Source organism: Vitis riparia, chromosome 16, assembly GCF_004353265.1.
Source record: "Vitis riparia cultivar Riparia Gloire de Montpellier isolate 1030 chromosome 16, EGFV_Vit.rip_1.0, whole genome shotgun sequence".
NCBI classification, from domain to species: domain Eukaryota; kingdom Viridiplantae; phylum Streptophyta; class Magnoliopsida; order Vitales; family Vitaceae; genus Vitis; species Vitis riparia.
Window position 1 is genome coordinate 19,032,086 of NC_048446.1, and position 26,329 is coordinate 19,058,414.

Consider the following 26,329-nt stretch of genomic DNA (forward strand, 5'->3'; position numbering starts at 1 on the left):
AAATTAATTTCTAATTTGTAAATTTTTTTATTGTAGGATGTATAACAAATTTTGTTACTTTATTTGAGCAATCAAGCAATTCAAGACTAAGCATATTGTATCCTTGTATTTTTTCACTTATAGTTGGAGCACACAGTGCATTTTACCCTCTTGTAATAACTAAGCCCCAGTTTGAAATAGTTTTATTTATTTTTATTTTTGAAGATAAAATCATAATTTTAGAATGATAATATTAGGTTATGTTTGATAATTGTTTTTTAAAATAGTTTTTGATTCTTTCGAGAAAAATAGGAAAAATTTTTGGTAATTAGAAATTAGAAAATATAAATAAATTTTATCATCTTACAAATAAAACACATGTTATATTTTCAAAAATATATTTTAATTTTTTTATTGTTTTTTTATAACTACTTTAAAAAATAATTATACAATTATAGAGAATAATTAAAAATAAAGTATCATATATAAAAATTATTTTTAAAAAGAATATTACCTGTTTCAAACAAATATTTGTTCTGCAAAATATTATAAACTGATTTTCAAAAATTATTTTAAAAAGTTATTTTCAAGAATCGTTTTTAAGATTTGATTTCAAGAACAATTCTTAAAAAGAATCTAATTATTATTGTAAAAGTTTTAGTAAATATAAAATAATTTCATGTTTCTAATAAAATTAACCTCAAAGCTTTATTGAATATTGAAAGGAGAATTTTGGCTCCTTGAAGGCCAATTCAAACCACAATAAATATCAATTTAAAGACTAAACATTTATATAAGCATCCATTGTTGAGCAGAAAGGCATTCCCATCTTCCTATTCAAACACGCTCCCATGGCGGCCGTCAGCGACTCCGAAAAAGAACGTGAACTCAACGCACGCCTGTTCCATGCCTTGATGGAAAATGATAAGGACGTCGTGATCGAACTCTGTAGGCAAGAAAGTACTTCCGATGGACCATTACACGTAACAAGCATACACAAAGACACTGTTCTTCATCTGGCCTGTTACTCCAAGCAGCCTCATCTTGCAGAGGAATTAGTTCAACTGTTGCCCAATAATCCCAACCTGCGCCTCACCAAGCTTAAAAACGACGTCGGAAACACTGTACTCCACGAAGCAGCCACCAGCAACAGCATGACCCAGGTGGCCACGGTAATGATAGCGAAACAACGCAAGTTGCTAACTAAGCGTAACATCCTCGGAGAGACGCCTCTTTTCCGTGCGGTCCGGTTCGGGAAAATTAAAATGTTCAAGCTTCTGGCGCACGAAGTTGATAAAGACAATCGGGAGGTTAGTAAAGAACAGCTCCAGAGTAAAGATGGAACGTCTATTCTTCATATTGCTGTCATTACTGAGCACTTTGGTGAGTTCCTCTGCTCATTTTTTCCAAGGCCTTCTTGTCCTCCTTCACTCTTTCACTCTATTAATCTCTTTCTATATATGTATATATATGCTATAATTTCCGAGTCAATTTTCATACTAGAACCCTTACAATTTTTCAAAAAAATGGGAAACAGACTTGGCAATGATGATCACAGAGAGATATCCAGATTTGATTGGAGCAAAAGATGGTAATAAGATGACGGCTCTTCAGCATCTCGCAAGTAATCCAACCGTGTTTCAAAGCAGAAGCAAACTTGGATTCCTCAAGGGACTCATCTACCATTGTATAATTCATCTAATTCCCTCTTCATCAATTTATATTCCATTTATTGATCTATTCTTTTATCCATTTAGAAGGAAATTAATGCTTTTTTTTTTTTTTTTTGTGAGATACATGTATAGAAATCACATAAATAACTGTTTCAGGTGTCCCAAGCAAGACAAAGATCACGGAAGGGGATCAAAGATGCGGTATGTACATGGACTGGGCACATATAGGGTAGCATGCTCATCAAGGAGTCCTCTTTTGATTGTCCTCAGCATGAAAGTTTAACCTAAAACCAATATTATAGCAAGTATTTTTGTCCCAAGCAAAAAATGCTAAACATATTTTTGTCTTGGTTTTTTTGTATGAAAAGCTAAATGGCGTTGGGAATTGCCCATTTGGAAGGAAGTTAGGGATGAAAAGATCAAACATGTTTCAGCTTGGGAACTTGCTGAGAAGTTAATTAAACATGATACTTCATGGGAGGTTACTGAAATTCGATTACTTAATCGAGGTAAGCCTTATCCAGAGGAAATCGAAGACTCATCCTCCCAACAGCTCGAGGAAAAGACTAGAGAATGCTGCTGCAAAAAAAACATCAAAACTCCCACTGCAGGGGTCAAGAGAGATGAAACTCCATTATTTTTGGCAACAATGTGGAAAATTCCAGATATGGTGGAAAAAATACTGAAAAGCTATCCACAGGCAGCCGAGCATATTAATGAAAAAGGAAGGAACATATTACATGTAGCCATCCAATACCGCCAAATGAAGATTTTTAAGAAGGTGATGAAGGATGAAATGCTAACGCGGAGGCTATTGCGAGCCACAGACACTAAAGGGAACTCCATGCTGCATATGGTTGCCAAGAAGAGAAAACGTCTTGAAGAGAAAACGTCCCAAGGTCCTGCATTCGAACTGCAAGAGCAGTTGCTCCTTTTTGAGGTGCATTTTCACTCTCCCATTTCTAAATTTTCATATATACTCTTGCTTAGATCATCTTGTTATTGTTAACCCAATCACACACAAGAAATAAAAAGAGAGACTTTAATGTGGTTTGGTGATCAATATAATTCCTATGTCTACAAGCACACCAAAACTCAAGAATTCACTAATTAAAAGATGTAAAGTTACAATAGTGAAGTTTCTTCTTCTCTTCACAATTGCGGCTGCCTCGTTTTTTTTCCTTTTCTTGAAACCCTAAATCATAAAGGGGTTAAATACAATAAGGACAAACTTACGATTCAATAAAAAAAAGAAAATTATCCAATGACGCTACCCCTTTAAACCCCCACGAGCCGATCAGACAACTTGACTGCCACAAGCTCAACCGGGAGCTCTACCTCTATGAGCTCAGCAAGGAGCTCAACCTCCATTAGCTTAATGAGGAGCTCAAACCCCCCGACATCATTTGCATAACACAACAAGATAGATTCAGACTTCACAGGCTAACACTTGTGGAAGCTTCAAGCATTGGCTTGAATATCATTTATACATATATGGAAATGATGTTAGGGTCCATGATCGCAGTTGCTTTCGAGTACTATATCAAAAGGAATGTTGAAGAGGTTTGAATTTGAGTATGCAGCTATATATTAACAATACTCTTAAATTGATTGTGTGCGCAGAAAGTGAAGGGATTAGTAAAATCCGATTTCGTTAGGCTCTTCAACCATAAGAACCAGACTGCTGAGGAATTATTAGTTGATAACTATTCTCAACTTCATGAGGAATCCAAAGAATGGACAAAACGAACCTCTGAAAATTGCTCCATTGTGGGTGTTCTGATAGCTACTGTCGCATTTGCTGCAGCCTACACTGTACCTGGAGGTAATCAAAGCACTGGTATACCCGTCCTCCTCTCTCAGCCATTCTTCGTGGTTTTCACCTTGGCCGATATAATCTCCCTTTCTTTGGCTTTGACATCAGTAGTCACATTTCTCTCAATCCTCACATCTCCTTTCCGATTAGAAGACTTCAAGCACTCTCTTATTCAAAAGCTGATGATGGGTTTTACATTTTTGATCCTCTCTGTGACAATGATGATGGTGGCGTTCGGAGCAACAATCATCCTTACAATCCATAATAAGGAAAACTGGACACAAATTGCACTATACTCAGTTGCATTCTTGCCAGTTATCATTTTTGCAGTCACCTATTCTCCTCTTTATGTACAACTTGTGAAAGCTTGCAGACACTTTTGGAAGTTCATGAAGAAGATTGTTCCGGATCCATGTGGAAGCAGTAGTAGCCTTCCTCCTAATGAATCCCTATCCACAATTTACTCCGACCCTCCTCAATCTAGGGCATCCTGTTCCAGGCGCCCTTCTACATCTCAAACTACCAATGTTGAAGTTTGAAAGGTGAAGCTTCATTTGAAGTAATAATTCCGCATCAGAATCTTGAGCTCATTTCAAATATTGTTTTCTCCTTTTCGAATTCCAACTACTATATGTATAAAGAACTACATGTATGTTTATTTTACCATGTTCTGAGAGTGAATTAATAATGTCAATGTGATGTAAGAATACAGAAGTGCTGGCTTCTGCTTTGCTTTGATTCGTTGAACAAAACATATATTCATGATTTAACAGACCATAACCCTAATATGATTAAGGAATACCACTGGGGTATGGAGGTAATAGTTAATGGACACCAGCAACCTTGGTCTAGATAGCCCAATTGTAATAACCAACGGGCTGGTCATGATTTCCCGTACTAAGCCTTGGACTAAAGGGCAGTACTTTCATAGGCACCAAAAGAAATGAGACAACATTTTTAACCATGAAATGAACCAAAAAAAAGCACTTGGAGGATGACAAATGGGAGAAATAGGTAATATAAACTAAAACAAAAATGTTATGGACTCCTAATATTAGTTTTTCGAAAATTCTAGGATACTTTTTCAGCACTCACCCAAGAGACGATCAGGGATATATTAAAAGTGTATGGTGTAATCTAACCCATTGGGTGATGATACAAATCAATGAGATCAAGATATAATTAAATGATATTGAGTATATACAAATAAATGAGATAAGAAATAAAAGAATGAGACCAAATTAGATGTTATTTTTATCATTTTCTAGTATCAAAGAGAGGAAAACAGCTATATTTATTATTATCACATTTTTTCTACCTAATTTCATAATAAGTGGACTCCACCGAATATTAATTAATTAGGCTATTTGTAACATCTCATATGAGAGTTTTAGTAAGATTATTTTTTGATTAAAATGCAATTAAAAAAAGTGTATGGATAGAATAATTAAAATTCTCTAATAAATTTAAAATAATTGAGGAAGTAAACAAAATTTAATATATCAGCATCATCAATTTACCATTGATGATTAATAAATAATAAGGACAAATTATAGCTAGTAACAAATTTAAATTGCTTTAAAAAATAGAATAATTAAAGAAAATGTAATTATATGTGATGACATAATCAATTTCATTAATAGAACCTAGTGACATAAGAAAGTAAACATTAAAAACATATTTTCAAGAAAAATTAATATGTAAGGTGAGTATTGTATCAGATTGTTACAACCCAAGATATTTAATTTAATGAATACAATTTGAGTTAACTTGTTCAATTTTTATAATGGATTGAATTCTCGTTAAATCATAAATTCATAACTCTAAAATATTAAAGATCTAGCCTGAATTTAAGTAATTATAAATAATCACACAGGAAATTAATGAGATTAGTTAATAACATAAAGTAAGCAAATTTAGGGAATACTTAGCATACTTAGAGGAATATATTGATTTTAGGAGCATGATTGTTGTTATTGCATCATTCCATGAATACAAGGAAGACATAATAGTAAATTCACAAATGCTTCAAAAGCACATAAAGCTAAATGGAAGAGAAAATCCATCATTTTTTATCTTCTTCCTCAAGTTTTCTTCTCCTCTTCTTTTCTTCTTCATTGTGATGGTGAGGCTTCAAAAGGGTATGTAAGAAGAACAAAGGTTAGGAGTCTTTAAGAGTTAAGAGGAAACTTTTCTCTATTTATCTTATGGTACAAAAATCTTTTCCATTTCTTTAAAAATCAAATTTAATCTTTATTTATAATTCAATCTTCATTTATAATTTAATTTCATCTTCTTACTCTTAAATTGATTGGGAAAGTGATGTTAGAGGATTAAGATATCGCATCTGATGAAATTTTATGATTTTTAACTATTTTCCCTTGCTTTATGAATCATTTGGTTACCAAGAAAGTGAAGGAAAATGTTAATATAGAAATAATTTTTAATGTCCAAATACATGTACCTAGTTCTAAGTATCTCATTACTTGAAATGAAAGTACAATAGAACGACTATAACCTTAACTTTCCTTAGGTTATAAGCTGTTTGGATGTTTAAAAAAATATTGGATTTTAAGTCTAAATTTATATATAATTGTTGGGAACTATATTAGAATGAATTCCTAGGTGTTGTTATTCAAGGGGATTTTGGTTTTGCTTTTTCAACCTACAACAGGTGATCCCCAAATTATTGCAATATTGGAAGACCCAAAATTGTAGCTCATTCATATTTAATAAAAAAGATTTGAATTAGGTTGATGGAGATTACTCTATGGAAAGAAGAAAATTCTCTTGAAGGAGTATCTTGTGTTTGGTATTTTGACCAACTTGGGCTCTTTAAATTAAGGGGTTTTTCAAAAGTATACTAAAAATCCAAATTATTTTATAAAATAGTAGAGTAGATAATGAGTCCAATCATCTAAGTTTTGTTACATTTGGACAATGATAGGTTTACATGAAAATTCCAAATAGATTGTTGAAAAATAGGGGACTTTAGCTAATTAAGGTAGATTTGAATCACTCATGTTTCTTGGAATGATGGGAAATTTTGGCTAAGGATCTTGACCCTTAGTTAATTTTATATCTTAGATTTTATTTTATTTTTATATTATTTTTATTTTGCATAGCTAGGAAAAGAATTTAATAGATGTCAATTGATTTTCAATACTATGTGATAAGAAAGTTTTCGATTTTGGGAATTTTACCATTATTTATGTTCATTATGGGTTTATAAATTATTTTTAAAAAAAATTTAGACTCATCATAGGGTTGATTTGGATACATAATTTTTAGAATTTGTTTGGTTTGTGAGAAAAAATGAAAAAGTGAACAGTGTTTCATCATGTTTTGGATAAATCTAACTAATTTAGGTTGAGGCTTAGTTGATGATCTTTTAGTAACCATCTAACTTAGTTATTAATTTTTTAGATGGCTAGATTTGTCAATGATCTCCCTGGCTCAAGTTTCACTCAAGTTGGACTTTGTTTGCCTATATTGTTATTTTTAGAAAGTTCATATATTTTAGTTTAGGTTGTTGTCCAAATTGGTCAAACTAGGTTAACAAAGCCTTAGGATTTTAGTCTCAGATTTTATGGAATTCTTAAATCTCTATATTTATTTAAACTTTCTTTTCTTAGGAGAGAACCTAGAGTTTGGGGAAGCGCCATATTGCGAATTCTAATATGATTGTAACTACAAAGATTTCACGTGAGAAATTATCTTACACATAATTTTATTAAATTTTTCTAAAAGAATTATCTCTTGTATATATTATATATTACTTGCTTAATTTTTATTTGGTCAAATACATATAATTTATACTACATTTGTAAAAATAAATATTACTTTGTTTTCAAATGATTATTTAATTCCTTACATATATTTATAGATGATGAATACATGTCCTATTGTAATTTACATAAATTATTAGCTATTGGGCATTAATATATGATAGACATGATAACACATACATCTATGAACTATTTCATGTAGTTTTGTTTTGAAACTCTACATGACTTATATAGCAAGGAGGAGGCAATAAGGTGGGGCTATAAGTTTTGACTTGGGTTAGGTGATATAGCTCAAAATAGCAGAGTGCACTTTTTTGTGCCTCTAATAGCATGCCTAGGAGATGAACTCCTTGGTATCATGATCAATGATAGTGAGACCTCGTCGACCATTTTGACGAGAGACTACCATAGATAGTCGGCTTTTATATAGTTGATGGTTTGACACATGTGTCCAAACCTATGACTACATGTTTTACATATATCTTTTACATTTTTTAAATTCTATTATTATTATATTATGCTAATTTTTTACATCAAAATTATTATAGATATTAGTACTATTTTTACCTTGGATTAACTGTCGTAACACTTGTGTATCATGACTATTTGTTGGGCTTTATATTCACCTTAAATATTTTAATGCTTTTTAGGTGAAAACTTTGGTGTGTTTGTTGAGGAGGTAGAATCAAATTCAAGTGCAAGTCATTGGGCACCTAGTTTTTGTTCTTTTTCCTTAGACCTAAGGGATATGTAGTCAATTTCCTTCATGTATTTTAGTTTTAATTTTGTTGTTATCAACTTATCTAGTTTTTGTTGCTTTATCAAATCATTTTGTTGCATTAAATTCTTCTCCTAGCTACTCTATATTTATTTGTTGAGAGATAATTCTATTTTAGATATGATTTTGATATTTTATTTAAGTGAACGTAATACAATTACATAAAGAAAAATTCTAGGGTACCAATTTGGTATCTACCAAAGACATGATTTGGGTCATTGAAATTATATAGTAAAATCTACACTATAGGATGAGTGTACAAATAAATGAGACCGATGTATAAAGAAATAAGACCAAATACAAATAAATAGAATCAAAATATAAAGCAATGAGATGTAGATACAAACAAATGTGATTGAAGTTAGGCATAAAGCATAAGATCTAAAGTGTATACATAACATTTTTTTTAGTCCCACTTTTCAGTATATAATATCAATTCAATATTGTAATGAAGCCTCACACAAATTTTGAATAACATATTTACATGGCAACTGTCAAACAAAAAAACCCATAAGCATAAAGCCACCAAACAACCAAACTTTCAATGCAATCTTTGTATCTTTGGTAGTTCTTGGACTTACCCTTAATTTGAACTATCTTTTTACTCTAGTGAAGTCACAAGTCTCACAGACTTGTATGGTAGTGAACACATCTCAAACTCCTTCTAAGCAAGTAATTGTGCACTCTTCATGTTGGATTGTAAAGCCTAAATTAGTTTTGTTGCATTATGCAAGAGATGCCGGATGATGAGTTTGTGGAGATTGAGTTGCCTAGTTAGCTCATAGAGGTTTAAGGGGGCAACACCCCTTGGAAATTTTTAGTTATTTATTGAATAACAAGTTCACCCATATTATATATATATATATATATATATATATATATATATATATATATATATATATATATATATATTTTTAACCCTTTTAGGATCTAGGATTTTGATTTAGAGGGAAAAATTAGAGTGTGATGAGGATAATGGAGAGAAGAGGGAGAGCCTTCATCATTGCAACATTTTTCTTTCATTCGATAAATGGACTCATGAGTATCGATGTGTTCCATGACTATAAGGACCACATTGATAGCTGAAGCATATTAAAAATCTCTTGTATATTTTTAATTTATTTCTTCTCATGTGTGTGGTTTGGTTAACACCTTGAACTCCAAAGACACAATCTCCCTTTGTCAACCACAATTCTAAATTTTAACTGCTTGAGAGAATTGAGGAATATAAACCTTGAGAGAGTCAATATAAAAGTTTTACAAATTTTGACTTTCCAAAGTAATTTTCTATTTAAATAAAGTTTTCAATAATCATCAAATTCTTTCATAAAAATTGCATAGAAATAATTTATTATAAAATTTTCAAAAATTCTTCCAGCTTAACAGTAGAAACTTACTTCCAAAAAATATTTTAGAAACTTTTCATTTTCAAATCATATAATTTTTAGGAGTACTTCAAAGGTGATAAAATCAATTTTCATGCAACCTCAAGAATATGAAATCGCATTCATCATCTTTATGGAGAGAATACTGAAACAGGCAACAAGACACAGAAGGGAATCAGTTATGAAGTTTAATTTTGAAATGAAATTGCCAACATATATAAAGACTTTGAACAAAATCCCTACTCTTATCACATTTTCTCTTATCTAAGTGAAATGTGTACAATGAAAGTAGAAAGAGAGAAGTGACAATAATAAATAAAATTATTTTTCTATATCCAATATCAACCTAAGGTAGAAAAAAGAAAATACTTAAAGCAATACTTTATATTTTCTGCATTGATTTTTTTCTCTTCTTTGTTTGGTCCTCTCTCGGCCAGATATCAGTGTTCTCCCATTTGTTAGTGTCCTTCTAATTTGAGCTCCCTCTCCGAAACTTAACATGGTGATTTTCTTTCTTTTTTCCTGGTAAAATGAAGTTCTATTAAAGCTGGTTGAAAATTAAGCATTCTCATCAATAAAACACCATATCCATGAAGTTCTTCCTCATCTCCTGAACAAACAATGGAAGCCATCCATCAGGATTTCAATGGTGGCATCTTCTGTTTCTCTCACTTGCATCAAAACTGCTATCATCATCAGGCTTTAATTATCAAGTAAATAGTTTGTCAAATGAAAGCAGAAACAAGGAATAATTTTATTCTTTAGTCATCTCTTATTAATTTCATAAAATTTAAAACCATACAGCAATGACAACACATAATTCACTCTCAGAACAAGGTAAATTAAACATATGTAGATATAGCAGTTCTTAACAGTAGTTGGAAAACAAATTAAATCACTTATTTGATTGTTGCCTCTTTTGACCGTAAGGAGTTCCTATAAGGTTTTTCCCCCTTTCAAACTTCAGTAATTTGACGTGTCGAAGGGAGCCTGAAACTGGATCTGACGTGAGATTGATCAGGAGGGTTGGAGGAACTCATGCATCGGGCTTCATTGCGATGTGGACTATTACCCTTACACCTTGGAAAAATCTTCTGTATAATTTGGAACAGGTTTGAACAAGCTTTCACCAGGTGTGCATAAAGATTTGAATATGAGAGAGCAAAAACGAGGACTGGAAGGAATGCAACTGAGTATAGAGCAATTTTTGTCCAACTTTCCTTATTATGGATCATAAGGATGACTGTTGCAGCAAATGTCACCATCATCATTGTTACAGAAAGGATTAAAAATGTAAAAGCCAGCATCAGTTTACGAGGAAGAGAGTGCTTGAATTCTTGTAATCGAAAAGGTGATGTGAGGATTGAGAGAAACGAAACTACCGATGTCAAAGCGAAAGTAAGGGAGGTTACATCAGCCAAGGTGAAAACCACAAAGAAGGGTTCGGAGAGAAGGACTGGCATACCACTGCTTTGATTACCTCCAGGTACAGTGTAGGCTGCAGTAAAGGCGACAGTGGCGATAAGAACAGCCACAATAGTGCAATTTTTAGATGTTTCCTCAAGCCATTTTTTGGAATCCTCATGAAGTTTAGAATAGTTATTATCAAATAACTCTTGAGCAGTCTGGTTCTTATGGTTGAAGAGCCTGAAGAAATCGGATTTAACTAATTTCTCCACTTTCTGCACAACATTAAGACCAGTGTTAATACCTACGGTCAAATTCAAACATCTTCAATATTTTTTGGTGTAGTAGTCTAAATCATTGATCATAATAAATCAAAACATGGGTACATCTCAAGCCACTGGATCATGGACCCTAACAACATTTCCATGTTGTATGAATGGTATCTGAAGTGTTCGCTCTGTTTGGAAACTATTCTTAACAGTTTTCTAACTTGTAAAATTGAGAACATGAGTTTTTTCAAATTTTTTTTTTCCTGAAAATAGTTGTTTTCTAGAATAAAATTGAGGTGTTTTTTTATAGAATGTTTCAAGAAACAATTAAAATATGAAGAATGCCGTAAAAACTTTTGTATTCTACATAAGTGTATATATAGTATCTTCACGGAGGATAAGGCAGCAAGAAAACTGATTTTCCATATTAAAGTTTATTATCGAAAATTTCTCAGAAACTGTTTCAAAAAAAAAATGTTACCAAACAGACCCTTTGAGTTTCTAAACCAATGGGTTGAGGCTTTCATGGCATTATGGTTATGGTTTAGGCAAGAGTGAGCTGCAAATTTTACAAATGGAATAGTGAAAGTGCACCTCAAAAAGGATCATCTGCTTTTGCAATTCGAGTGCAGGGCCTTGGGAAGTTTCGTGCACACGACCTTTTCTTTTTTTGGCCACCATATGCAGTAAGGAGTTCCCTTTCGCGTCTGTGGCTCGTGCTAGCCTCCTTGCTAGCATATCATTCTTTGTGACCATATAAAAAATCTTCATTTGGCGGTATTGAATGGCTACATGTAGTATGTTCCTTCCTTTTTTATTAACATTCTCAACTGCCTGAGGATATTTCTTTAGTATTTCTTCCACAAGTTCTGTAATTTTCCAACTTGTTGCCAGAAATAATGGAGTTTCATCACTCTTGACCCCTGTCAAGGTAGTTTTGGTTTTTTCCTCTTTGCAGCATTGTCCTTTCTTTTCCTCTAGGTGTTGGGAGGCAATACAGAGCCCTTCTCTTCCTCTTTTTAGCAACGACCCAGACGAGCCATCGCTTTTCTCTTGATTAGGCTTACCTTGATTAAGTGCTGCATTTTCAGTAACCTCCCATGAAGTATCATTTTTAATCAACTCCTGGGCAAGTTTCCAAGCTGAAGCATGTCTGTGCTTTTCAATTCCAAGTTCTTCCCAAATGGGCAATTTCAAATGCCATTTAACTTTTCAAACAAATGAATAAACAAATAAATGTAAGTAGTTGTTTTACACATGATCATTGATCGAATCAAAAGGAAAAGGTGTTCAACTTTTTCAGCTAATCAATGACATGGAGTTATCTGCCTTATGCCCAAAACAAAATTCATAAATAGGATCATCAAATTAAACTGTTGTTCACTTCAAGCTACTAGTTGCTAGGATATATACCACTTTGTACTTGATATTAGAACAATTAAATTAACATTTCTAAAGGAAATGTACATACCGGAGCTTTTGGTCCTTAGATCTTCTCCTTCCATGGTCTTTTTCTTGATTGGAATACCTGAAACACCTTATTTGTGTGATTTCTAGGCTGTTATAAATGTATATAAATGTAAAGAAATCCCTTTCCAAAAGGTGAGACTTATACTATAGATCGATGTAATCCAGTAAATGACATGAATTGATGAGAAGGGAATTAGATGAATTATACATCGATAGATGAGTCCCTTGAAGAGTCCAAGTTTGCTTCCACTTCGAAATGCCGATGGATTAGTTGCAAGATGTTGAAGAGCTGTCATGTTGTTACCATCTTTCATGCCAATCAAATATGGGTACCTCTTCACAATCAACATTGCCAACTCTGTTTCCCATTTTTTTTTTTTCAAAAAAAATAAAGAGGGTTAAGTATGGAAATTAACCCAGAAATTATCTCAAATTTTTTTTGCAAAATAAGCAAACATATATGGAAAAAGACATGTAGCATATGTGTAGAAAATATTACTAGAGTGAAAAAGAAGAAGACTTTGAAAAAAAGAAAAAAAGACTAACTCACCAAAATGCTCAGTAATAATAGCAATATGAAGAATACTTGTCTTATCTCTACTTTGGAACTGCTGTTTACGACGCTCCTCATCACCGTCTTTATCAACTTCGTCCGCCAGAAGCTTGAACATATGAATTTTTCCAAATCGGGCTGCTCGAAAGAGTGGCATCTCTCCCAGGATGTTAGGAGTACTTAGCAACTTGCGTTCTTTTTCCAAGATTAGCATGGCCACCTCCGTCATCTCGTTGCTGGTGGCTACTTCGTGGAGTATCGTGTTTCCGACATCGTTTTTAACTTTGGTCAAGCGCTGGTTAAGATTGTTGGGCAACAATCTAACCAATAGAAGGGCAAGATCACGTTGTTTGGAGTAGCAGGCTAGATGAAGAACAGTGTCCTTGTGTATACTCGTTATGTGCAATGGGCCATCCGGAGCTTTCTGGCAGAGCTGGACCACTTTCTTGGTGTTTTGATTCCTCAAGGCATCGTACAGAAGTGAGTTAAGTTTGTGGTCTGGTTTGGAATCAGTGGAGGCCGCCATGAGAGAATGTTTGGAGACCAAGATGAGAGAGTAGCAGCCTTATATATATATATATATATGGTTTGAATAAGGAATGGAATATAAATGCAACATAATATCATACACAAAGCCTTCAAAATCTTATACAATATAATATATTAGGTGTAAGTAAAACCTTCAAAGTTGTTTTTCTACATAATGTGCATCTATTTTACCCTAATTTTCATTGAAATCGATCTTTTATGTTATTATTTTTACTATTTATAACTTGTACTATAATTATTCTCGTTGCAAATAACTGGATTTTTAACTGTATCTTATATTTTAAATTGAAACAAATTAGAATTTTAAATTTTCTATGACAATCACAATGATTTTTGTGTTAATTTTTTCAATCAATTTTTTTGGCATGACACTTAATCCTTATTATCAACATACCTTTCTTCTCAGGATTTTTTATTAGTTCAGTACTTTCTTATGAAGCAAATGAGATACCTATAATTTAATTTACGTTTCTTTGTTTATTTCATAAGTTATGACAATCGTAAATATATGATTCTTTTGTTCTTAGTAAGGTCAAGAGAGTTAAAATGTTGTTTTCCCTTTTACAATTGATTAAAGTAGCATTCCCATCAAGCTGCACTTTAAGAATTATTCTATTCTTATAACCATCTCTTTTATAAGCATGTATATCAAGCTTCATAAGTTGTACTTCAAGAATTATTATATTCCAGTGACTTTCTCTTTTATTAAATTTGTCTATCAAGATTCATGTTGAATATATAATCAATTTAGATTAAGTAGATGGCTAGAAAATTTTGACTAAAAATTAATTAAACATTGTTTCTAAAAGTTAAAAGTTCATCATCAAAGAATAAATTTGTATTCCTGGCACAACACATTTTACTCAAAGAATCATTATATTCCTATCACCTTCTCTTTTGACCCATCTAAGCATCCATTAGAATTTTTTTTTAGACTTACTTAGAATGTATTTGACAGTAATTTTAGAATGTGTTTTTAACATTTTTAATATTTAAAAGATAAAAATTTTCAAATGTTACAAGAGTTAGAACTATTTCCTAAAATCATTACCAAATGCATTCTTCACAAGGTTAAAAAAAAATTATTAATAGTTAAAGAATAAATTTAATTGCTTGCCATAAAAATTATACTTCAAGAATGATTGTATCCTACAACTGTCTTTTATGAACATGTAAATCAACATTCATGTTGAACTGTTAGTCAATTTAGATAAAAGTAGCCAATAAGGAAATTTCAAATGAAAATTTTAAAAATATTGAAGAGATTTGGGGCATACATAAATGAACATTTTTCCCATGGTATGGGAAAATATCTTAACTTATAATTTTCTCTCTCTCTTTTCTAAGCATGTATATCAAGCTTCGTAAGTTGCACTTCAAGAATTATTATATTCCAATGACTTTTCCTGGCATGGCACATTGTACTTAAAGAATTATTATATTCCTATAACCTTCTAGCATCATCCATTAGATTTTTTCTTTTAGGCTTACTTAGTAAGGTTAAAAAAGTTATTAATAGTTGAAGAAGAAATTTAATTGCTTGCCATAGAAATTATACTTCAAGAATTATTAATAAAATACCTATAACAGTCTTTTTATGAACATGTATATCAACATTCATGTTTAACTGTTAGTCAATCTAGATAAAAGTGGACAACAAGGAAATTTCAAATAAAATATTTAAAAATATTGAGGAGAATTTAGAGCTAGCAAACATAAATTAGCCTTTTTCCCATGGTATGAAACAATATCTTGACTTTAAAAACATGTGCATTAGTACCATCAATTCCCTTCTTATAAGGTTAACAAAGTCCCTTTTTAGATTAATTCAAAAACTTAATCTAATTACCAGAGAATAAAGTTGCATGACAACAAGTCGTAGTTTAAGAATTATTATATTCCTATATCTATCTTTATAATCTTTTATGTTAAGATTCTTATTTAGGTAGTGTATTAATTTGATTAGATTTAGTTAGCAATTTTGTTCCATTAATGATTGTTGGTACATTTCAATCATGATTTAGAACTTTTTATATTTTTGTGTGACTTACACTTCATTAAAGACTCAAAGTTGATACCAAATCAACCAATACAATACAAGTATAGTGAGCCATAAAAAGGGTAACAAAGTGGCATAAAGTGGGCTTTAGAGAATTAGGAAATTAAGTGTTTTTTATTTAATTGAAAAGAACTAGATTTATAATTGAATGTGTAAGTGGTCTAATCTGTTGCTCAAGTGCCTAGAGTGCTCAAGTGCTACCTGTAGATGCTTGTGTTGGAACAGCTTAAGCACACTTATAGGTACTTGAGCGTTCAAAGTGCGTACATGTCCAATTTCAATATGCAAAGTTATAATTTTTACATATTTTGGCAAACCATTTTTAGAAAATTGAGATTTTGGAAATTTGTCCAAATCCACTAAGGTTTTACCTATATTTGAGTTTCTCTCATAGGCACAAATAGCCTAAAAGTCACTACACTATGCTCTTATTTGAACCTCTCAAAGTTTGTTCACTTTCATTCTTAGGTTGTGAGAAAAAATCACATCTCCTCAAGGTATTGAGGAGCTTATGGACATGAATTTTAGGTGTAAGTACTGAGATATAAGTTTTAGGGAGCAACAATCACCATATAAATCTACGTACCCAAATATTCTTCAAAATTAAAGGATTATAGCTTGGAGGTTTCTGATCTTATAGTTTTTACATTTCCAAAGTCTTTAGGAGGTTTTGTGGGTGGTTTCCATATATGTTGTGTGTCTCATCATGCCATTGGAATTCTTAATATATTGATTAACTATTTATTTAATCAAAAAGTTCTTAAAAAACAAAAATTAAGAATCTTTGGGCTTATTTGATAAAGGACTATCTATTCAACCCTTGTAGGTAGTTCCATGACTAAGATCTTAAACTTTCAATGTTCAACTTTCAATTTATTAGATCAAGTGCTAATTGAAAAGCTATGCACCATTATTTCATTCTCTAATACCATTAACTATAAAATAAATAATGATTCAATGGGAAACAAGGATCCCTATTTTTTATTTTTTATTTTTTTGGTGATTTTAAGTGGTTTTTGATGAATTTATAATGAGGTAGTAATGTTAATGTTGTTCTGGACCTTTGGTAAACAAGAATAATTAAAAATGGAGCTAAGTAAGATTTACTTTTTAAAAAATTCAGAATGAAAGAACTTTTTTCCATACTTCCATTCTTTTAAAAAAATTTGCTGTCAGATTAATATAGATTCATTTCTATTGTCTCTCTTGAGATGAATATGAAGTTCTTGGTAAATTCAAATATTGATCTTGATTTATTCATTCAATATTTTAAATTTAATAAAATGATTTTGTATTACAAGTAACAATTGTTTATGCCAGCTTTTTCTACCCTAGGCCCTACATTTTTTTTTTTTTCCATTTGCTTTGTTTGGTTCTTTCTTATTTAAAAATCTTTCATTTCCATGTGTGATTATAAAAATACATCTCCTTTAGCCCAAGGCTTAGAATGGCTTAAGAAGTTCAACCTTGATGCAACCTGAAATCAGGATGCTGGCTTACAAATGGATTGGTCCAAGACTGCCTGTGTCCATTGGTTACTCCGTATCTCGATAGTACCCCTTGTCAAGCTGACCCGTCTTGTGGGTACAAAATATTAAACTTTAATTGTTAGATAATGATGAACAAATTATACTTGTGGAACTGATTTTGACCAAGCTCTTTTAACTCCTTAATCTTATGGTTACAATTTGTTAAGTGAACAAAATTGTCCAAATAATCAACGCAAAGCATAAGAACTCATAGGGAAAGAATATTTTTTTCATTGTTATTTTGTGATGAATCTATGCAGTATTATATACAAAGGAATTACAATCAAGAAACTTAAAATCAGTCCTTGTGATCAAACCTAATTGATCTATATCCACCTCTTATACACTTGTATTATCCCTAAATTAAGAAAGAATTATCAAGGAGATTACAAGGATTGTTAACAATCTCAACACTCCCTCTCAAGTTGGTGTATAGATGTCACACATGCTCAATTTGCCCAAGAACTTTGAAAACACTAAATTTGAGATCGCTTTGGTGAGGATATTGACCAATTGATCCTTTGATCAAATCTTACGCAACTTTACTATTTTCCTATCCAACTTCTCCTTAATGAAAAATTTGTCTACCTTTGTATACTTTGTATGATCATGTTAAACCAAATTATGGGCAATATCACATGTTGCTTTATCGTCATAATATAATGGAATTGGTTGTTTAAATGGATAGCCCAAATCTTGTAAGTGAAGTCTTAGTCATAATGCTTTACAAAGCCTAAGTGCCATACTCCTAAATTTAGCTTCTGCACTTGATCATGCAACAATATTATGTTTTTGGCTTTTCTACGTGATGAGATTACCATCTACAAAGGTGAAGTGACTTGAAGTAGATTGCATGTCATCTACTACTTTGACCCAATCAACATCAGCATATGCATCCACACTTTGATAATCTCCATTTTTAGTGACTAGGATTCTTTTTCTAGGAGTAGACTTCAAATACCTCAAAATGCACATAATTGCATCCATATATATGTTGCTCTCTAAGGTTATGCATAAACTGTCTGATAATACTTGATGCATAAGAAAGGTTTGACCTTTTATGTGCTAAGTACATCAATCTCCTTACATAAGTCTATGATATCTCCCTTTATTAGTTAGTACCTGATCGGAACGTTTTTCCACGAGTGTATCAGTTAGTTGATATGCTAACATACCAATCTCTTGTTATAGATCTAAGGTATATTTCCCTTAAGATAAAAAGATTCCTTTATTAGATTGAGACACTTTGACCCTAGGAAAATATTTCAAAGGACCTAAGTTTTTCATTTCAAATTCTTTAAACAAGTAATTATGTAGAGAATTCCTTTCTTTAAGATCACTTCATGTAACCCCACCATGTCAGCAACATATACAAAGAGTATAGTAATCTTACCCTGTTGTTTCTTTAGGAATAAAGTGTGGTTTGAATTGCTTTGATGGTAGCCAAAGGCGATCATAGACTTTGTGAATCTTCCAAATCATACTATCAGGGATTGTTTCAACTCATACAATGATTTCTTTAATATGCACATATTTCAACTATCTTTTTGGTATCATGCACCCTGGTAGGAGATCCATGTAGACTTTTTCAAATGATTTGCCATATAGAAAGGTGTTCTTCACATTGAGTCGTTATAATGACCAATCCAAGTTCGTAGCTAAAGACAATAAAACTTGAACTACGTTAATTTTAGCTACAGGTGTAAATGTCTCTGTATAATTGATCTCATAGGCTTGAGTTTACCCTATTGCCACCAGTCTTACTTTAAAACGTTCAACTATGCCATCATCTTTGTATTTCACAGTGTAAATCCAATGACAACCAATTGGTTTCTTTCTTGGTGCATGGAGGTTTTATTTTTCCAGAAGTATTTGATATTCATATATGGTTGCTTTCCACCTTGGCTTTGCTAAGGCTTTCTTCACATTATTAGGAATAGATATAATAGATAATTGATTTATAAATGACTGATTTGATTTTGACAAATGATGGTTAGACACATAATGACTCATGGGATATTTAACTTTACTAGAAATTTTAGGTTCATATGTGGGTTTAGGAATACCTTTGGTGTGACATTATGATAACTATTTTTTGAATGACTCAAATACTAAATCAGAAACATTCTTAACAAGTGATTGGTTTGGTATATCAGTTGCTTATGGAATGATGTATTTAAACCTAGATGGAGGTGGAGGTGGAGTCACACCTTTAGTTTATGAGCGTTCACCACCACTCAATTCTAATTCACTAGTTTCTTGATTGACTGGTCCAATTTATGATTCATCACCACTGGAATCCAAAGTTTATACCACTCATACTCCAATTGCCCACATCCTAGTTATCAGATTTAGGGAATTCGTTTACCTCATAGGTGTGAAAATCATAGTCTAGAGTTTGATTATTTCATGATATTTCTGAAATAACAAGTTCACTTCACCTTTGGACTTCATCAAGCACAACCAGGTCATCTTGGTACATTCATCAATAAAAGTGAGAAACCAATGTGATGCATTCAAAGTGCGGACTTTGGACAGATCGCAAACATCAAAATATATAACCATAAAAAAGATTAGACATTTATTTAAAATGAATGAAAAGGAAGTACGATGGCTCTTTGCCAGTTCACAAACATCATGATGCGACCAAGACACATCACATTTTTACATAGACATCACGGTGTGACCAAGAAACATAACATTTTTACAAATATATATAAAACATCACATTTTTACATAAACATTGCGATGTGACCAAGAAAGATCAATCCAATGACTAAGGGTTAAAGGTTTGACCCAAATGAATACATCCAATTTAAAGAGACAAATCCATGTGAAATTAGAAGTTCGTCTTGGGGCCAAGTCTTGTCTGCTGGTTGTTACGCCTCGACAAAGAGCTTATAAAAAAATAATTATAATTCATTATGCAAATGGAGTTACCAAAGATGTGAATTGTCATTATTGGTGAGGTTGAAGATGTCTTTGTCTTTCTTGTTCCCATGCCCATCCCTTTCATTCCAAAAAAGCAAAATTTAAGAATAGTGACAAACTGACCTTAAGCAAGTTACCAATTTTTAATTTCTTCTTTAAATAAGTACTGCATATTGAAAAGTTTTCGGCAAACCATAGATTAAGCCTTCTGCTCTCCCTCTCCAAAGAAGGTCTCATGGCTGACATCAATTGTACAGCCCAAAGGGGACGCAACAGGGATTTGTGTAATGCTTTGATGGGCAAACAGGACATGGAAGTGATCCGAGTTTGCCGTGATCTTCCTGAAGGCCCATTGCAGAGAATTGGTGCTAACAACGATACAGTCCTCCACATGGCCGCTCACTCCGAACAAAGTGATCTGGTACTCGAATTACTGAAACTTTTACCCGGAAATTGCAGCCATGGACTGGTAGATATAAAAAACAACGCCGGTGACACTATACTCCACGAAGTAGCCACCAGCGACAACATGATCGGGGTGGGGGAGAAGGTGTTGAAGAGAGATGAGGGGTTGCTCTTTGCGCAGAACGACTAGGGAGAGATGCCTATTTTTTGTGCAGCCCGCTATGGCCAAATTGTGATGTTTATGTTTCTGGCTGACAAAATGGAGCTGAAGAAACGAAGTTCAGAAGATGGTAAACGCCATTTGCAAAGGAATGATGGAACAACAGTTCTTCATATTTCCATCGTCACTGAGTGTTTTGGTAAGTTTCTTTAAGCACTTTCACTGCTCAAATCTTTGAAGGTATGTGATCTCTATTTCGAAAAACATGAAGGGTATGTTTGATTCCCAAATAATTGAGAGAAAATAGAGATAAAAATTGAAAAAAAAAATAGATTTAAAGTTAATAAATTACTTTTATAGTTACTTCAAACTTATTAAACTTTTCCATATATAAACAAAATAATTTGAAAATGTACAAGTTTTTTACTAATTTTAATTATATTTCATTTTTTTCTATTTTTTAATGATAAAAATAAATATGAGAAAATTATTTTTTAAATATTTTTTTATTTTTATTTTTTAGTATCTTTTGAGATTAAACATAATGTAAAAATAAGTTTTAAGAATAAGTTTAAAATAGTAAAAAATTAATAATAAGTTTAAACTCAATGAACTTTAATACATTCTCTAAATTCATTTTTCTTTGTTTGTCTTTCTATAAAAAAAAATTGAAAGTGTGAGAATTTATATATTTAGAATAATTTTGATTATATTTAATTAATCAAATAAGAGAATTTATATGCATATTTATCTTTTAAATACTTTATAGGATGCAAAGACTGCAATAGGCTACTAATTTAAGAATTTTGTTTTTTGTTTTATCTTGCATGATTACATTGGAATAGAGTTAGCCCACTTAATTGCAGAGAGCTACCCATATTTCATTGAAGAAAAAGATCAAGACTCAATGACCGCTCTTCAATATCTCGCATGCAATCCAACCGTATTTGGAAGACAAAAAGTGAAAATGAGACGAGGGTTCGTCGAGGAGTTGATTAACTCTTGTATAGTACATTTGATTTCTTCTTCATTATCATTTATTCTTCTTTTACTCAATTACACTTACTTGCTTTTTTAGTGAGGTAACTTTTTTTTTTATTGAAATTAGGTGTGTTGTTCTTGTTTTTTTCAAGAAAAAAAATAGTTTAGAGGAGAGTTAATTAACAATCTTATAAAGTGTAGTGCACTCTTTTGTTTTTGTTTTTGTTTTTGTTTTTTATTTTATTATTATTATTATTATTATTTTAATCTTTCATCTTTTAACTTTTTTCTTTTGTTACATAGATTGAACTATATAGGGAGGGGAATAGATAGTTCAAACAAGATTAATTTCAAGTTAATTCAATAAGACTAAAAGTAATGCAAAAAGCAATAGGTGAGACAGATGATATATGTGGGACTTCCTTGAAACTCTTTTCCTTGGATATGTTTTTCATTTTTTATTTTCAAAAAAGAAAATATTAGTAATTTTTATATAAAATATAAGAACTCTTAAAAACATACATTAAAAAAAATAATGGTTTTCTAAAAATAGTTTAAAATTTTGAGGTATTAGAAAATTTTATCACCTCAAATTTTAAAATTTTTAAAGTGGTTTTTAAAGATGGAGGCTAAATCTATACCTAAATCTATACTTTTGTATAGGACTTTCTAATTTTATATTAAAGTTACTATTTCTTGTTTTTAAAAATAAAAACAATAAATATATCCAAATGAGAACTTACTCTAACTAGAACCTACTCTTTTTTTAATGGTATTTACATCTAGTAATCATCTTTAGTCTTCTCTAACTATATACTGCTTCATTCATCATGTGCATTAATGGATTACTTCATTCATGTGATATTAGACACTCTCTTTAATTGTGCTACTTTATGTATAGATTTGTTCTAATGGATTTGTTTCTTGGTCTGTCTAATAAAATTTGGTAATTTTTTAAATTTCATTCACCATTAATTATTTACCTTGATTTCTTATAATCGATGACTGTTTTTTTTTTTTTCGTTACATAATTTTATTACTATTCCTTACAATCATAGCCTAAACATCTCACAAACAAAGTTCTTTTTCAGATTGGTCTCCCAGAACTAACAGCATGACAAGAGATGAAAGGTGAGACATACGGAAATTTTTTGTATGCATTGATATTATTTTGATGGTTTTTTCTTTTCTTTTGAAAGCTCTTGCATTAGAAAATTAAAATATAATCATGAATTTTAAAAATATTAAGTTGGAGGAGAAAAGAAATGTAATTGAAAAATGTTATTGATAGGTTTTGCAAATTTCTTCTCGAACATATGAATTCTTTCTCAAATGTACAAAAATTGTTGATACAAAATTATTTGCACAATCCCAAAGATAATGTTCGACTTAAGTCTCCTACTAGGCCTAAAAACACTTTAATTAATTTTTGGCTTTTATTCATAAAAGGAAAATTTTAAAGGAAATTTTTTGGCTTTTTAATGGTATCATAGTTTAGCTAGGCTTCGTTCCATGTTCTTGGAGTAAACTTTACTAACCTTTCCTAATCACCATCCTTTTGCTTAAGGATTTAAAAACTTTTGGTTTAAAAGATCATCTTGAAATTTTGAAATATATAAAACAATGCTTAAAATTTCCTTTTTAATGGTACTATAGTTTAATTGGGCTTAGTTCCATGTTCCTGAAGTAAATCTTGCTAACCTTTCCTTATCACCATCATTTTGCTTAAGGATTCCATGATACCCTATTTCTAAAGCATCTATTTCAACAACGTTAAAAGCTTTTGGGTTGGCTATGTTCGGGCAAGGTAAAGTTTTAACTCGATCTAGTCTTGATAAGTTTAGCAATTCTAGCATGTTTTCAATCCATACAAGAGGATCCTTTTTAAGTCTCAATCTTAAAGGGGCATGAATGTTGCTTAGGTCCTTAAGTTCTTGTTTAGGATTTTCTTTAAATATTCTCGATCTAGTCTTGATAAGTTTAGCAATTCTAGCATGTTTTCAATCCATACAAGAGGATCCTTTTTAAGTCTCAATCTTAAAGGGGCATGAATGTTGCTTAGGTCCTTAAGTTCTTGTTTAGGATTTTCTTTAAATATTTTAATTAGTTCATTAGCTTCAACATCTAAACTAATGTCTTCATTAATGACATTAATTCTTCTTATATAAGAGGATTGTGGAGTGTTTGAAGTAATTAAATTCTCATTTGATGCTTTTAACTTATCACTTATTCTTTTTATTAGATATTAGTCTAGTATAGGGTTTTCTTGAAATTTCTTAGATAGCTTAAATGACTTAAATAAAGGTTTATCATCTTTTTAAATAAAGGTTGTCTTAATGTTCTTGATTTTGGACGACTTCTACTTTATGGAGTTGATATACTAGAGTCTTAAGAAACAAATTAGCATAATTATTTTGTTCTATGATTTTCTTTATATCTACTACATTATCATTTTCTTTATCATCACTCTTAGTCTTAAAAGATGATGTTTTTACTATTGTTCCATTAACATTTTTGTCTATCTTAGCTTATAGGGAATGATTGGATTCTATAATAATATTATTGATAGTCTTCCATCGTTTAACATTTCTTAAGTCAATATTGATATCCTTGAATGGGTAATTGGGAATTTCCCTAAAACTTTTGAACCATTGCCAAAATTTAACATGTGTTTGGAGTTTTCTTAGATAAACATAAAATTCTTCTTGATATATGGTTCTAAACAATTAGGATACATTATTGAAGTACCATAATCTTTTGACTTTGTTTTTTTTCTATGAACTAATCTTATCCTAATAGCTTCTAATTAATCACAAATTCTTGATCTATCATATTAATCATTTGGGAATATGTGGGTGACATATTTGGTGATCCTTGTGTAGACTCCTTATTTTCTTAATAATAGAGTTGTGCTATATTTGTGTGGCTTCTAACCCTTAATAACTTAATATTCTTAGATTTTGAGGACATGGATCCTTCTTCCATCTTAGCAATCCTAGTATAAATGGACGAGCGTGATGCTCTAAAGGATTTATATTTTGAAATGCTATGAATTCCATAATGTCTAAATGAACTAGAGAATATCAAATCTCCTCATCCACAAGGGTATTGAACTATTTGTTCAATTTTTTCCATTCTTTGGTTTATGGGTTGAACAACATTAGATAAATGTCATGATTTAGGAAAATCAACCTTTTTCCACAAGATTTCTAGGATGATAAAGTTAGATTTACTAACTACATCCTATTGAAAGAAAATTGTCTCTCCCTTAATACTGGTGCATAAAGCTCTAGATCCCACAATGGTGGTCATACTCTTGTAAGCAAACTTGGTATTTATGAAAACTAAGATTGTTTCCTTCCTTAAACCTAAATTTATGAGTCTTAACATGAAGAACAATTGAATATAAGATATCAACATCTTTTAATCATATTGTGAAATTAGGATACCGCTAAAAATAAATTGATTCATCATTTAATTGTGTGTCTACTGCTTTAATAATAGAATCTTTGTAATCAAGATATCTATCATTTGTTAGACTACTTAACAATTAAGTTATTTAAGCATATTCTAACCAACGGCTTAGAACCTACTTAAACAATTCCTAAATATATAAAACTAGCTATAATTTGTCTTATGTGGTTTTTTTTTTTTTTTTTATGGATTTGCTATTTAGAAAACTTATTGCCTGAGCATCTAATTCTAAGCTTATGGTTTGTTCAACTGTCTTAATAATGTTATTTGAGAAAAATTTAAAAGATTATTTCTTATAAAAAAAAAAATTGCTAGAAATCTTAGGTAATTTCTAATTTTCTAAGTCATTTTAATCTTAGAATAATTTACTTTTTCATTGTTTACTATTGCTTCTTTGGGGATTTATGGATCTCCCAAACATATATATAGATTGAACCATTTTAGACCTTAATCTATAGCCTATTGACAGGTTTAGAAACCTATGTAATCATTAGAAATCTTGTCTTAAAATGCCTCTTTTTTTCAACTAACATGAGCTCCTCTAGATTGTCTTTAGGCAAACCATTATTGCTACAATAGATGAAGCTTTATAACAAACCCAATATCCATGTCCATGGCTTTGATACCATTAACAGACTAGACGCTATAGTATATAGTGAAAGAGTAAATGTGGCTAAGTAAATGAAAACAAAATGTGGACAGTGAAAATAGAATGGTTTGTGGCTTTGAATTAATATGTTAAGAATTTATTCTTAGAGGTCCGTTAAATCTATATATTAGTACATTGTCTTAATTCTTGAACTTCCAATTTGTATTGCCTTATTTCTTCTTGAAGATCTTTAATGGTAGCTTCCTTAGAAACATTATGATGGAACCTTGTTAAAATTTCTATGGATTTCTTACTTTCAGGCTTGTGAACAAATTTCCTAAAGATTTCATTGATTACTACTCAAAAAGTGCTATTTGATAGCTTATAATTAATCCTTTTAAACACTTTTGAGTAGTAGTTAGAGCCTTTTAACCCAATTAGCATGTTAAGGCCCCTTTCAATCAATTCTAATCAAATTGTGTAAGTTTTGGTGTTTTTGTTAGTATTTTGATCACCAAAGCATTATGAGATTGA

The 26,329-nt window shown here is 31.3% G+C and overlaps 2 protein-coding genes across 2 annotated transcripts; one reads left to right on the forward strand and one right to left on the reverse strand.

Moving 5' to 3' along the window:
- Window positions 1-830: 830 nt before the first annotated feature.
- LOC117933371 (protein ACCELERATED CELL DEATH 6-like) lies at window positions 831-4,206 on the forward strand. The gene is made up of 5 exons (XM_034854733.1): window positions 831-1,362; window positions 1,517-1,666; window positions 1,809-1,853; window positions 2,021-2,592; window positions 3,276-4,206. Exons 1-5 carry the CDS (start codon window positions 831-833, stop codon window positions 4,005-4,007), a joined length of 2,031 nt encoding a protein of 676 aa, XP_034710624.1. The 3' UTR covers window positions 4,008-4,206.
- Window positions 4,207-10,168: 5,962 nt separating this feature from the next.
- Window positions 10,169-13,644, reverse strand: LOC117933372. The gene is made up of 5 exons (XM_034854735.1): window positions 13,116-13,644; window positions 12,774-12,923; window positions 12,567-12,623; window positions 11,690-12,303; window positions 10,169-11,101 (listed from the first exon to the last, which is right to left on the reverse strand). The coding sequence occupies exons 1-5, from the start codon at window positions 13,642-13,644 to the stop codon at window positions 10,376-10,378; spliced, it is 2,076 nt and encodes a 691-aa protein (XP_034710626.1). The 3' UTR covers window positions 10,169-10,375.
- Between the last annotated feature and the right edge of the window lie 12,685 nt (window positions 13,645-26,329).

Coding starts and splice junctions, on each gene's coding strand:
- LOC117933372 (XM_034854735.1), bottom strand. CDS start 13,644: ATGGCGGCCTCCACTGATTCCAAACCAGACCACAAACTTAACTCACTT. Junction 12,924..13,115: donor TATTATTACTGAGCATTTTG/GTGAGTTAGTCT, acceptor AATGGGAAACAG/AGTTGGCAATGTTGATTGTG. Junction 12,624..12,773: donor CAAGGGACTCATCTATCGAT/GTATAATTCATC, acceptor AAGGTGTTTCAG/GTATTCCAATCAAGAAAAAG.
- LOC117933371 (XM_034854733.1), top strand. CDS start 831: ATGGCGGCCGTCAGCGACTCCGAAAAAGAACGTGAACTCAACGCACGC. Junction 1,667..1,808: donor CAAGGGACTCATCTACCATT/GTATAATTCATC, acceptor TAACTGTTTCAG/GTGTCCCAAGCAAGACAAAG. Junction 1,854..2,020: donor GGAAGGGGATCAAAGATGCG/GTATGTACATGG, acceptor TTGTATGAAAAG/CTAAATGGCGTTGGGAATTG.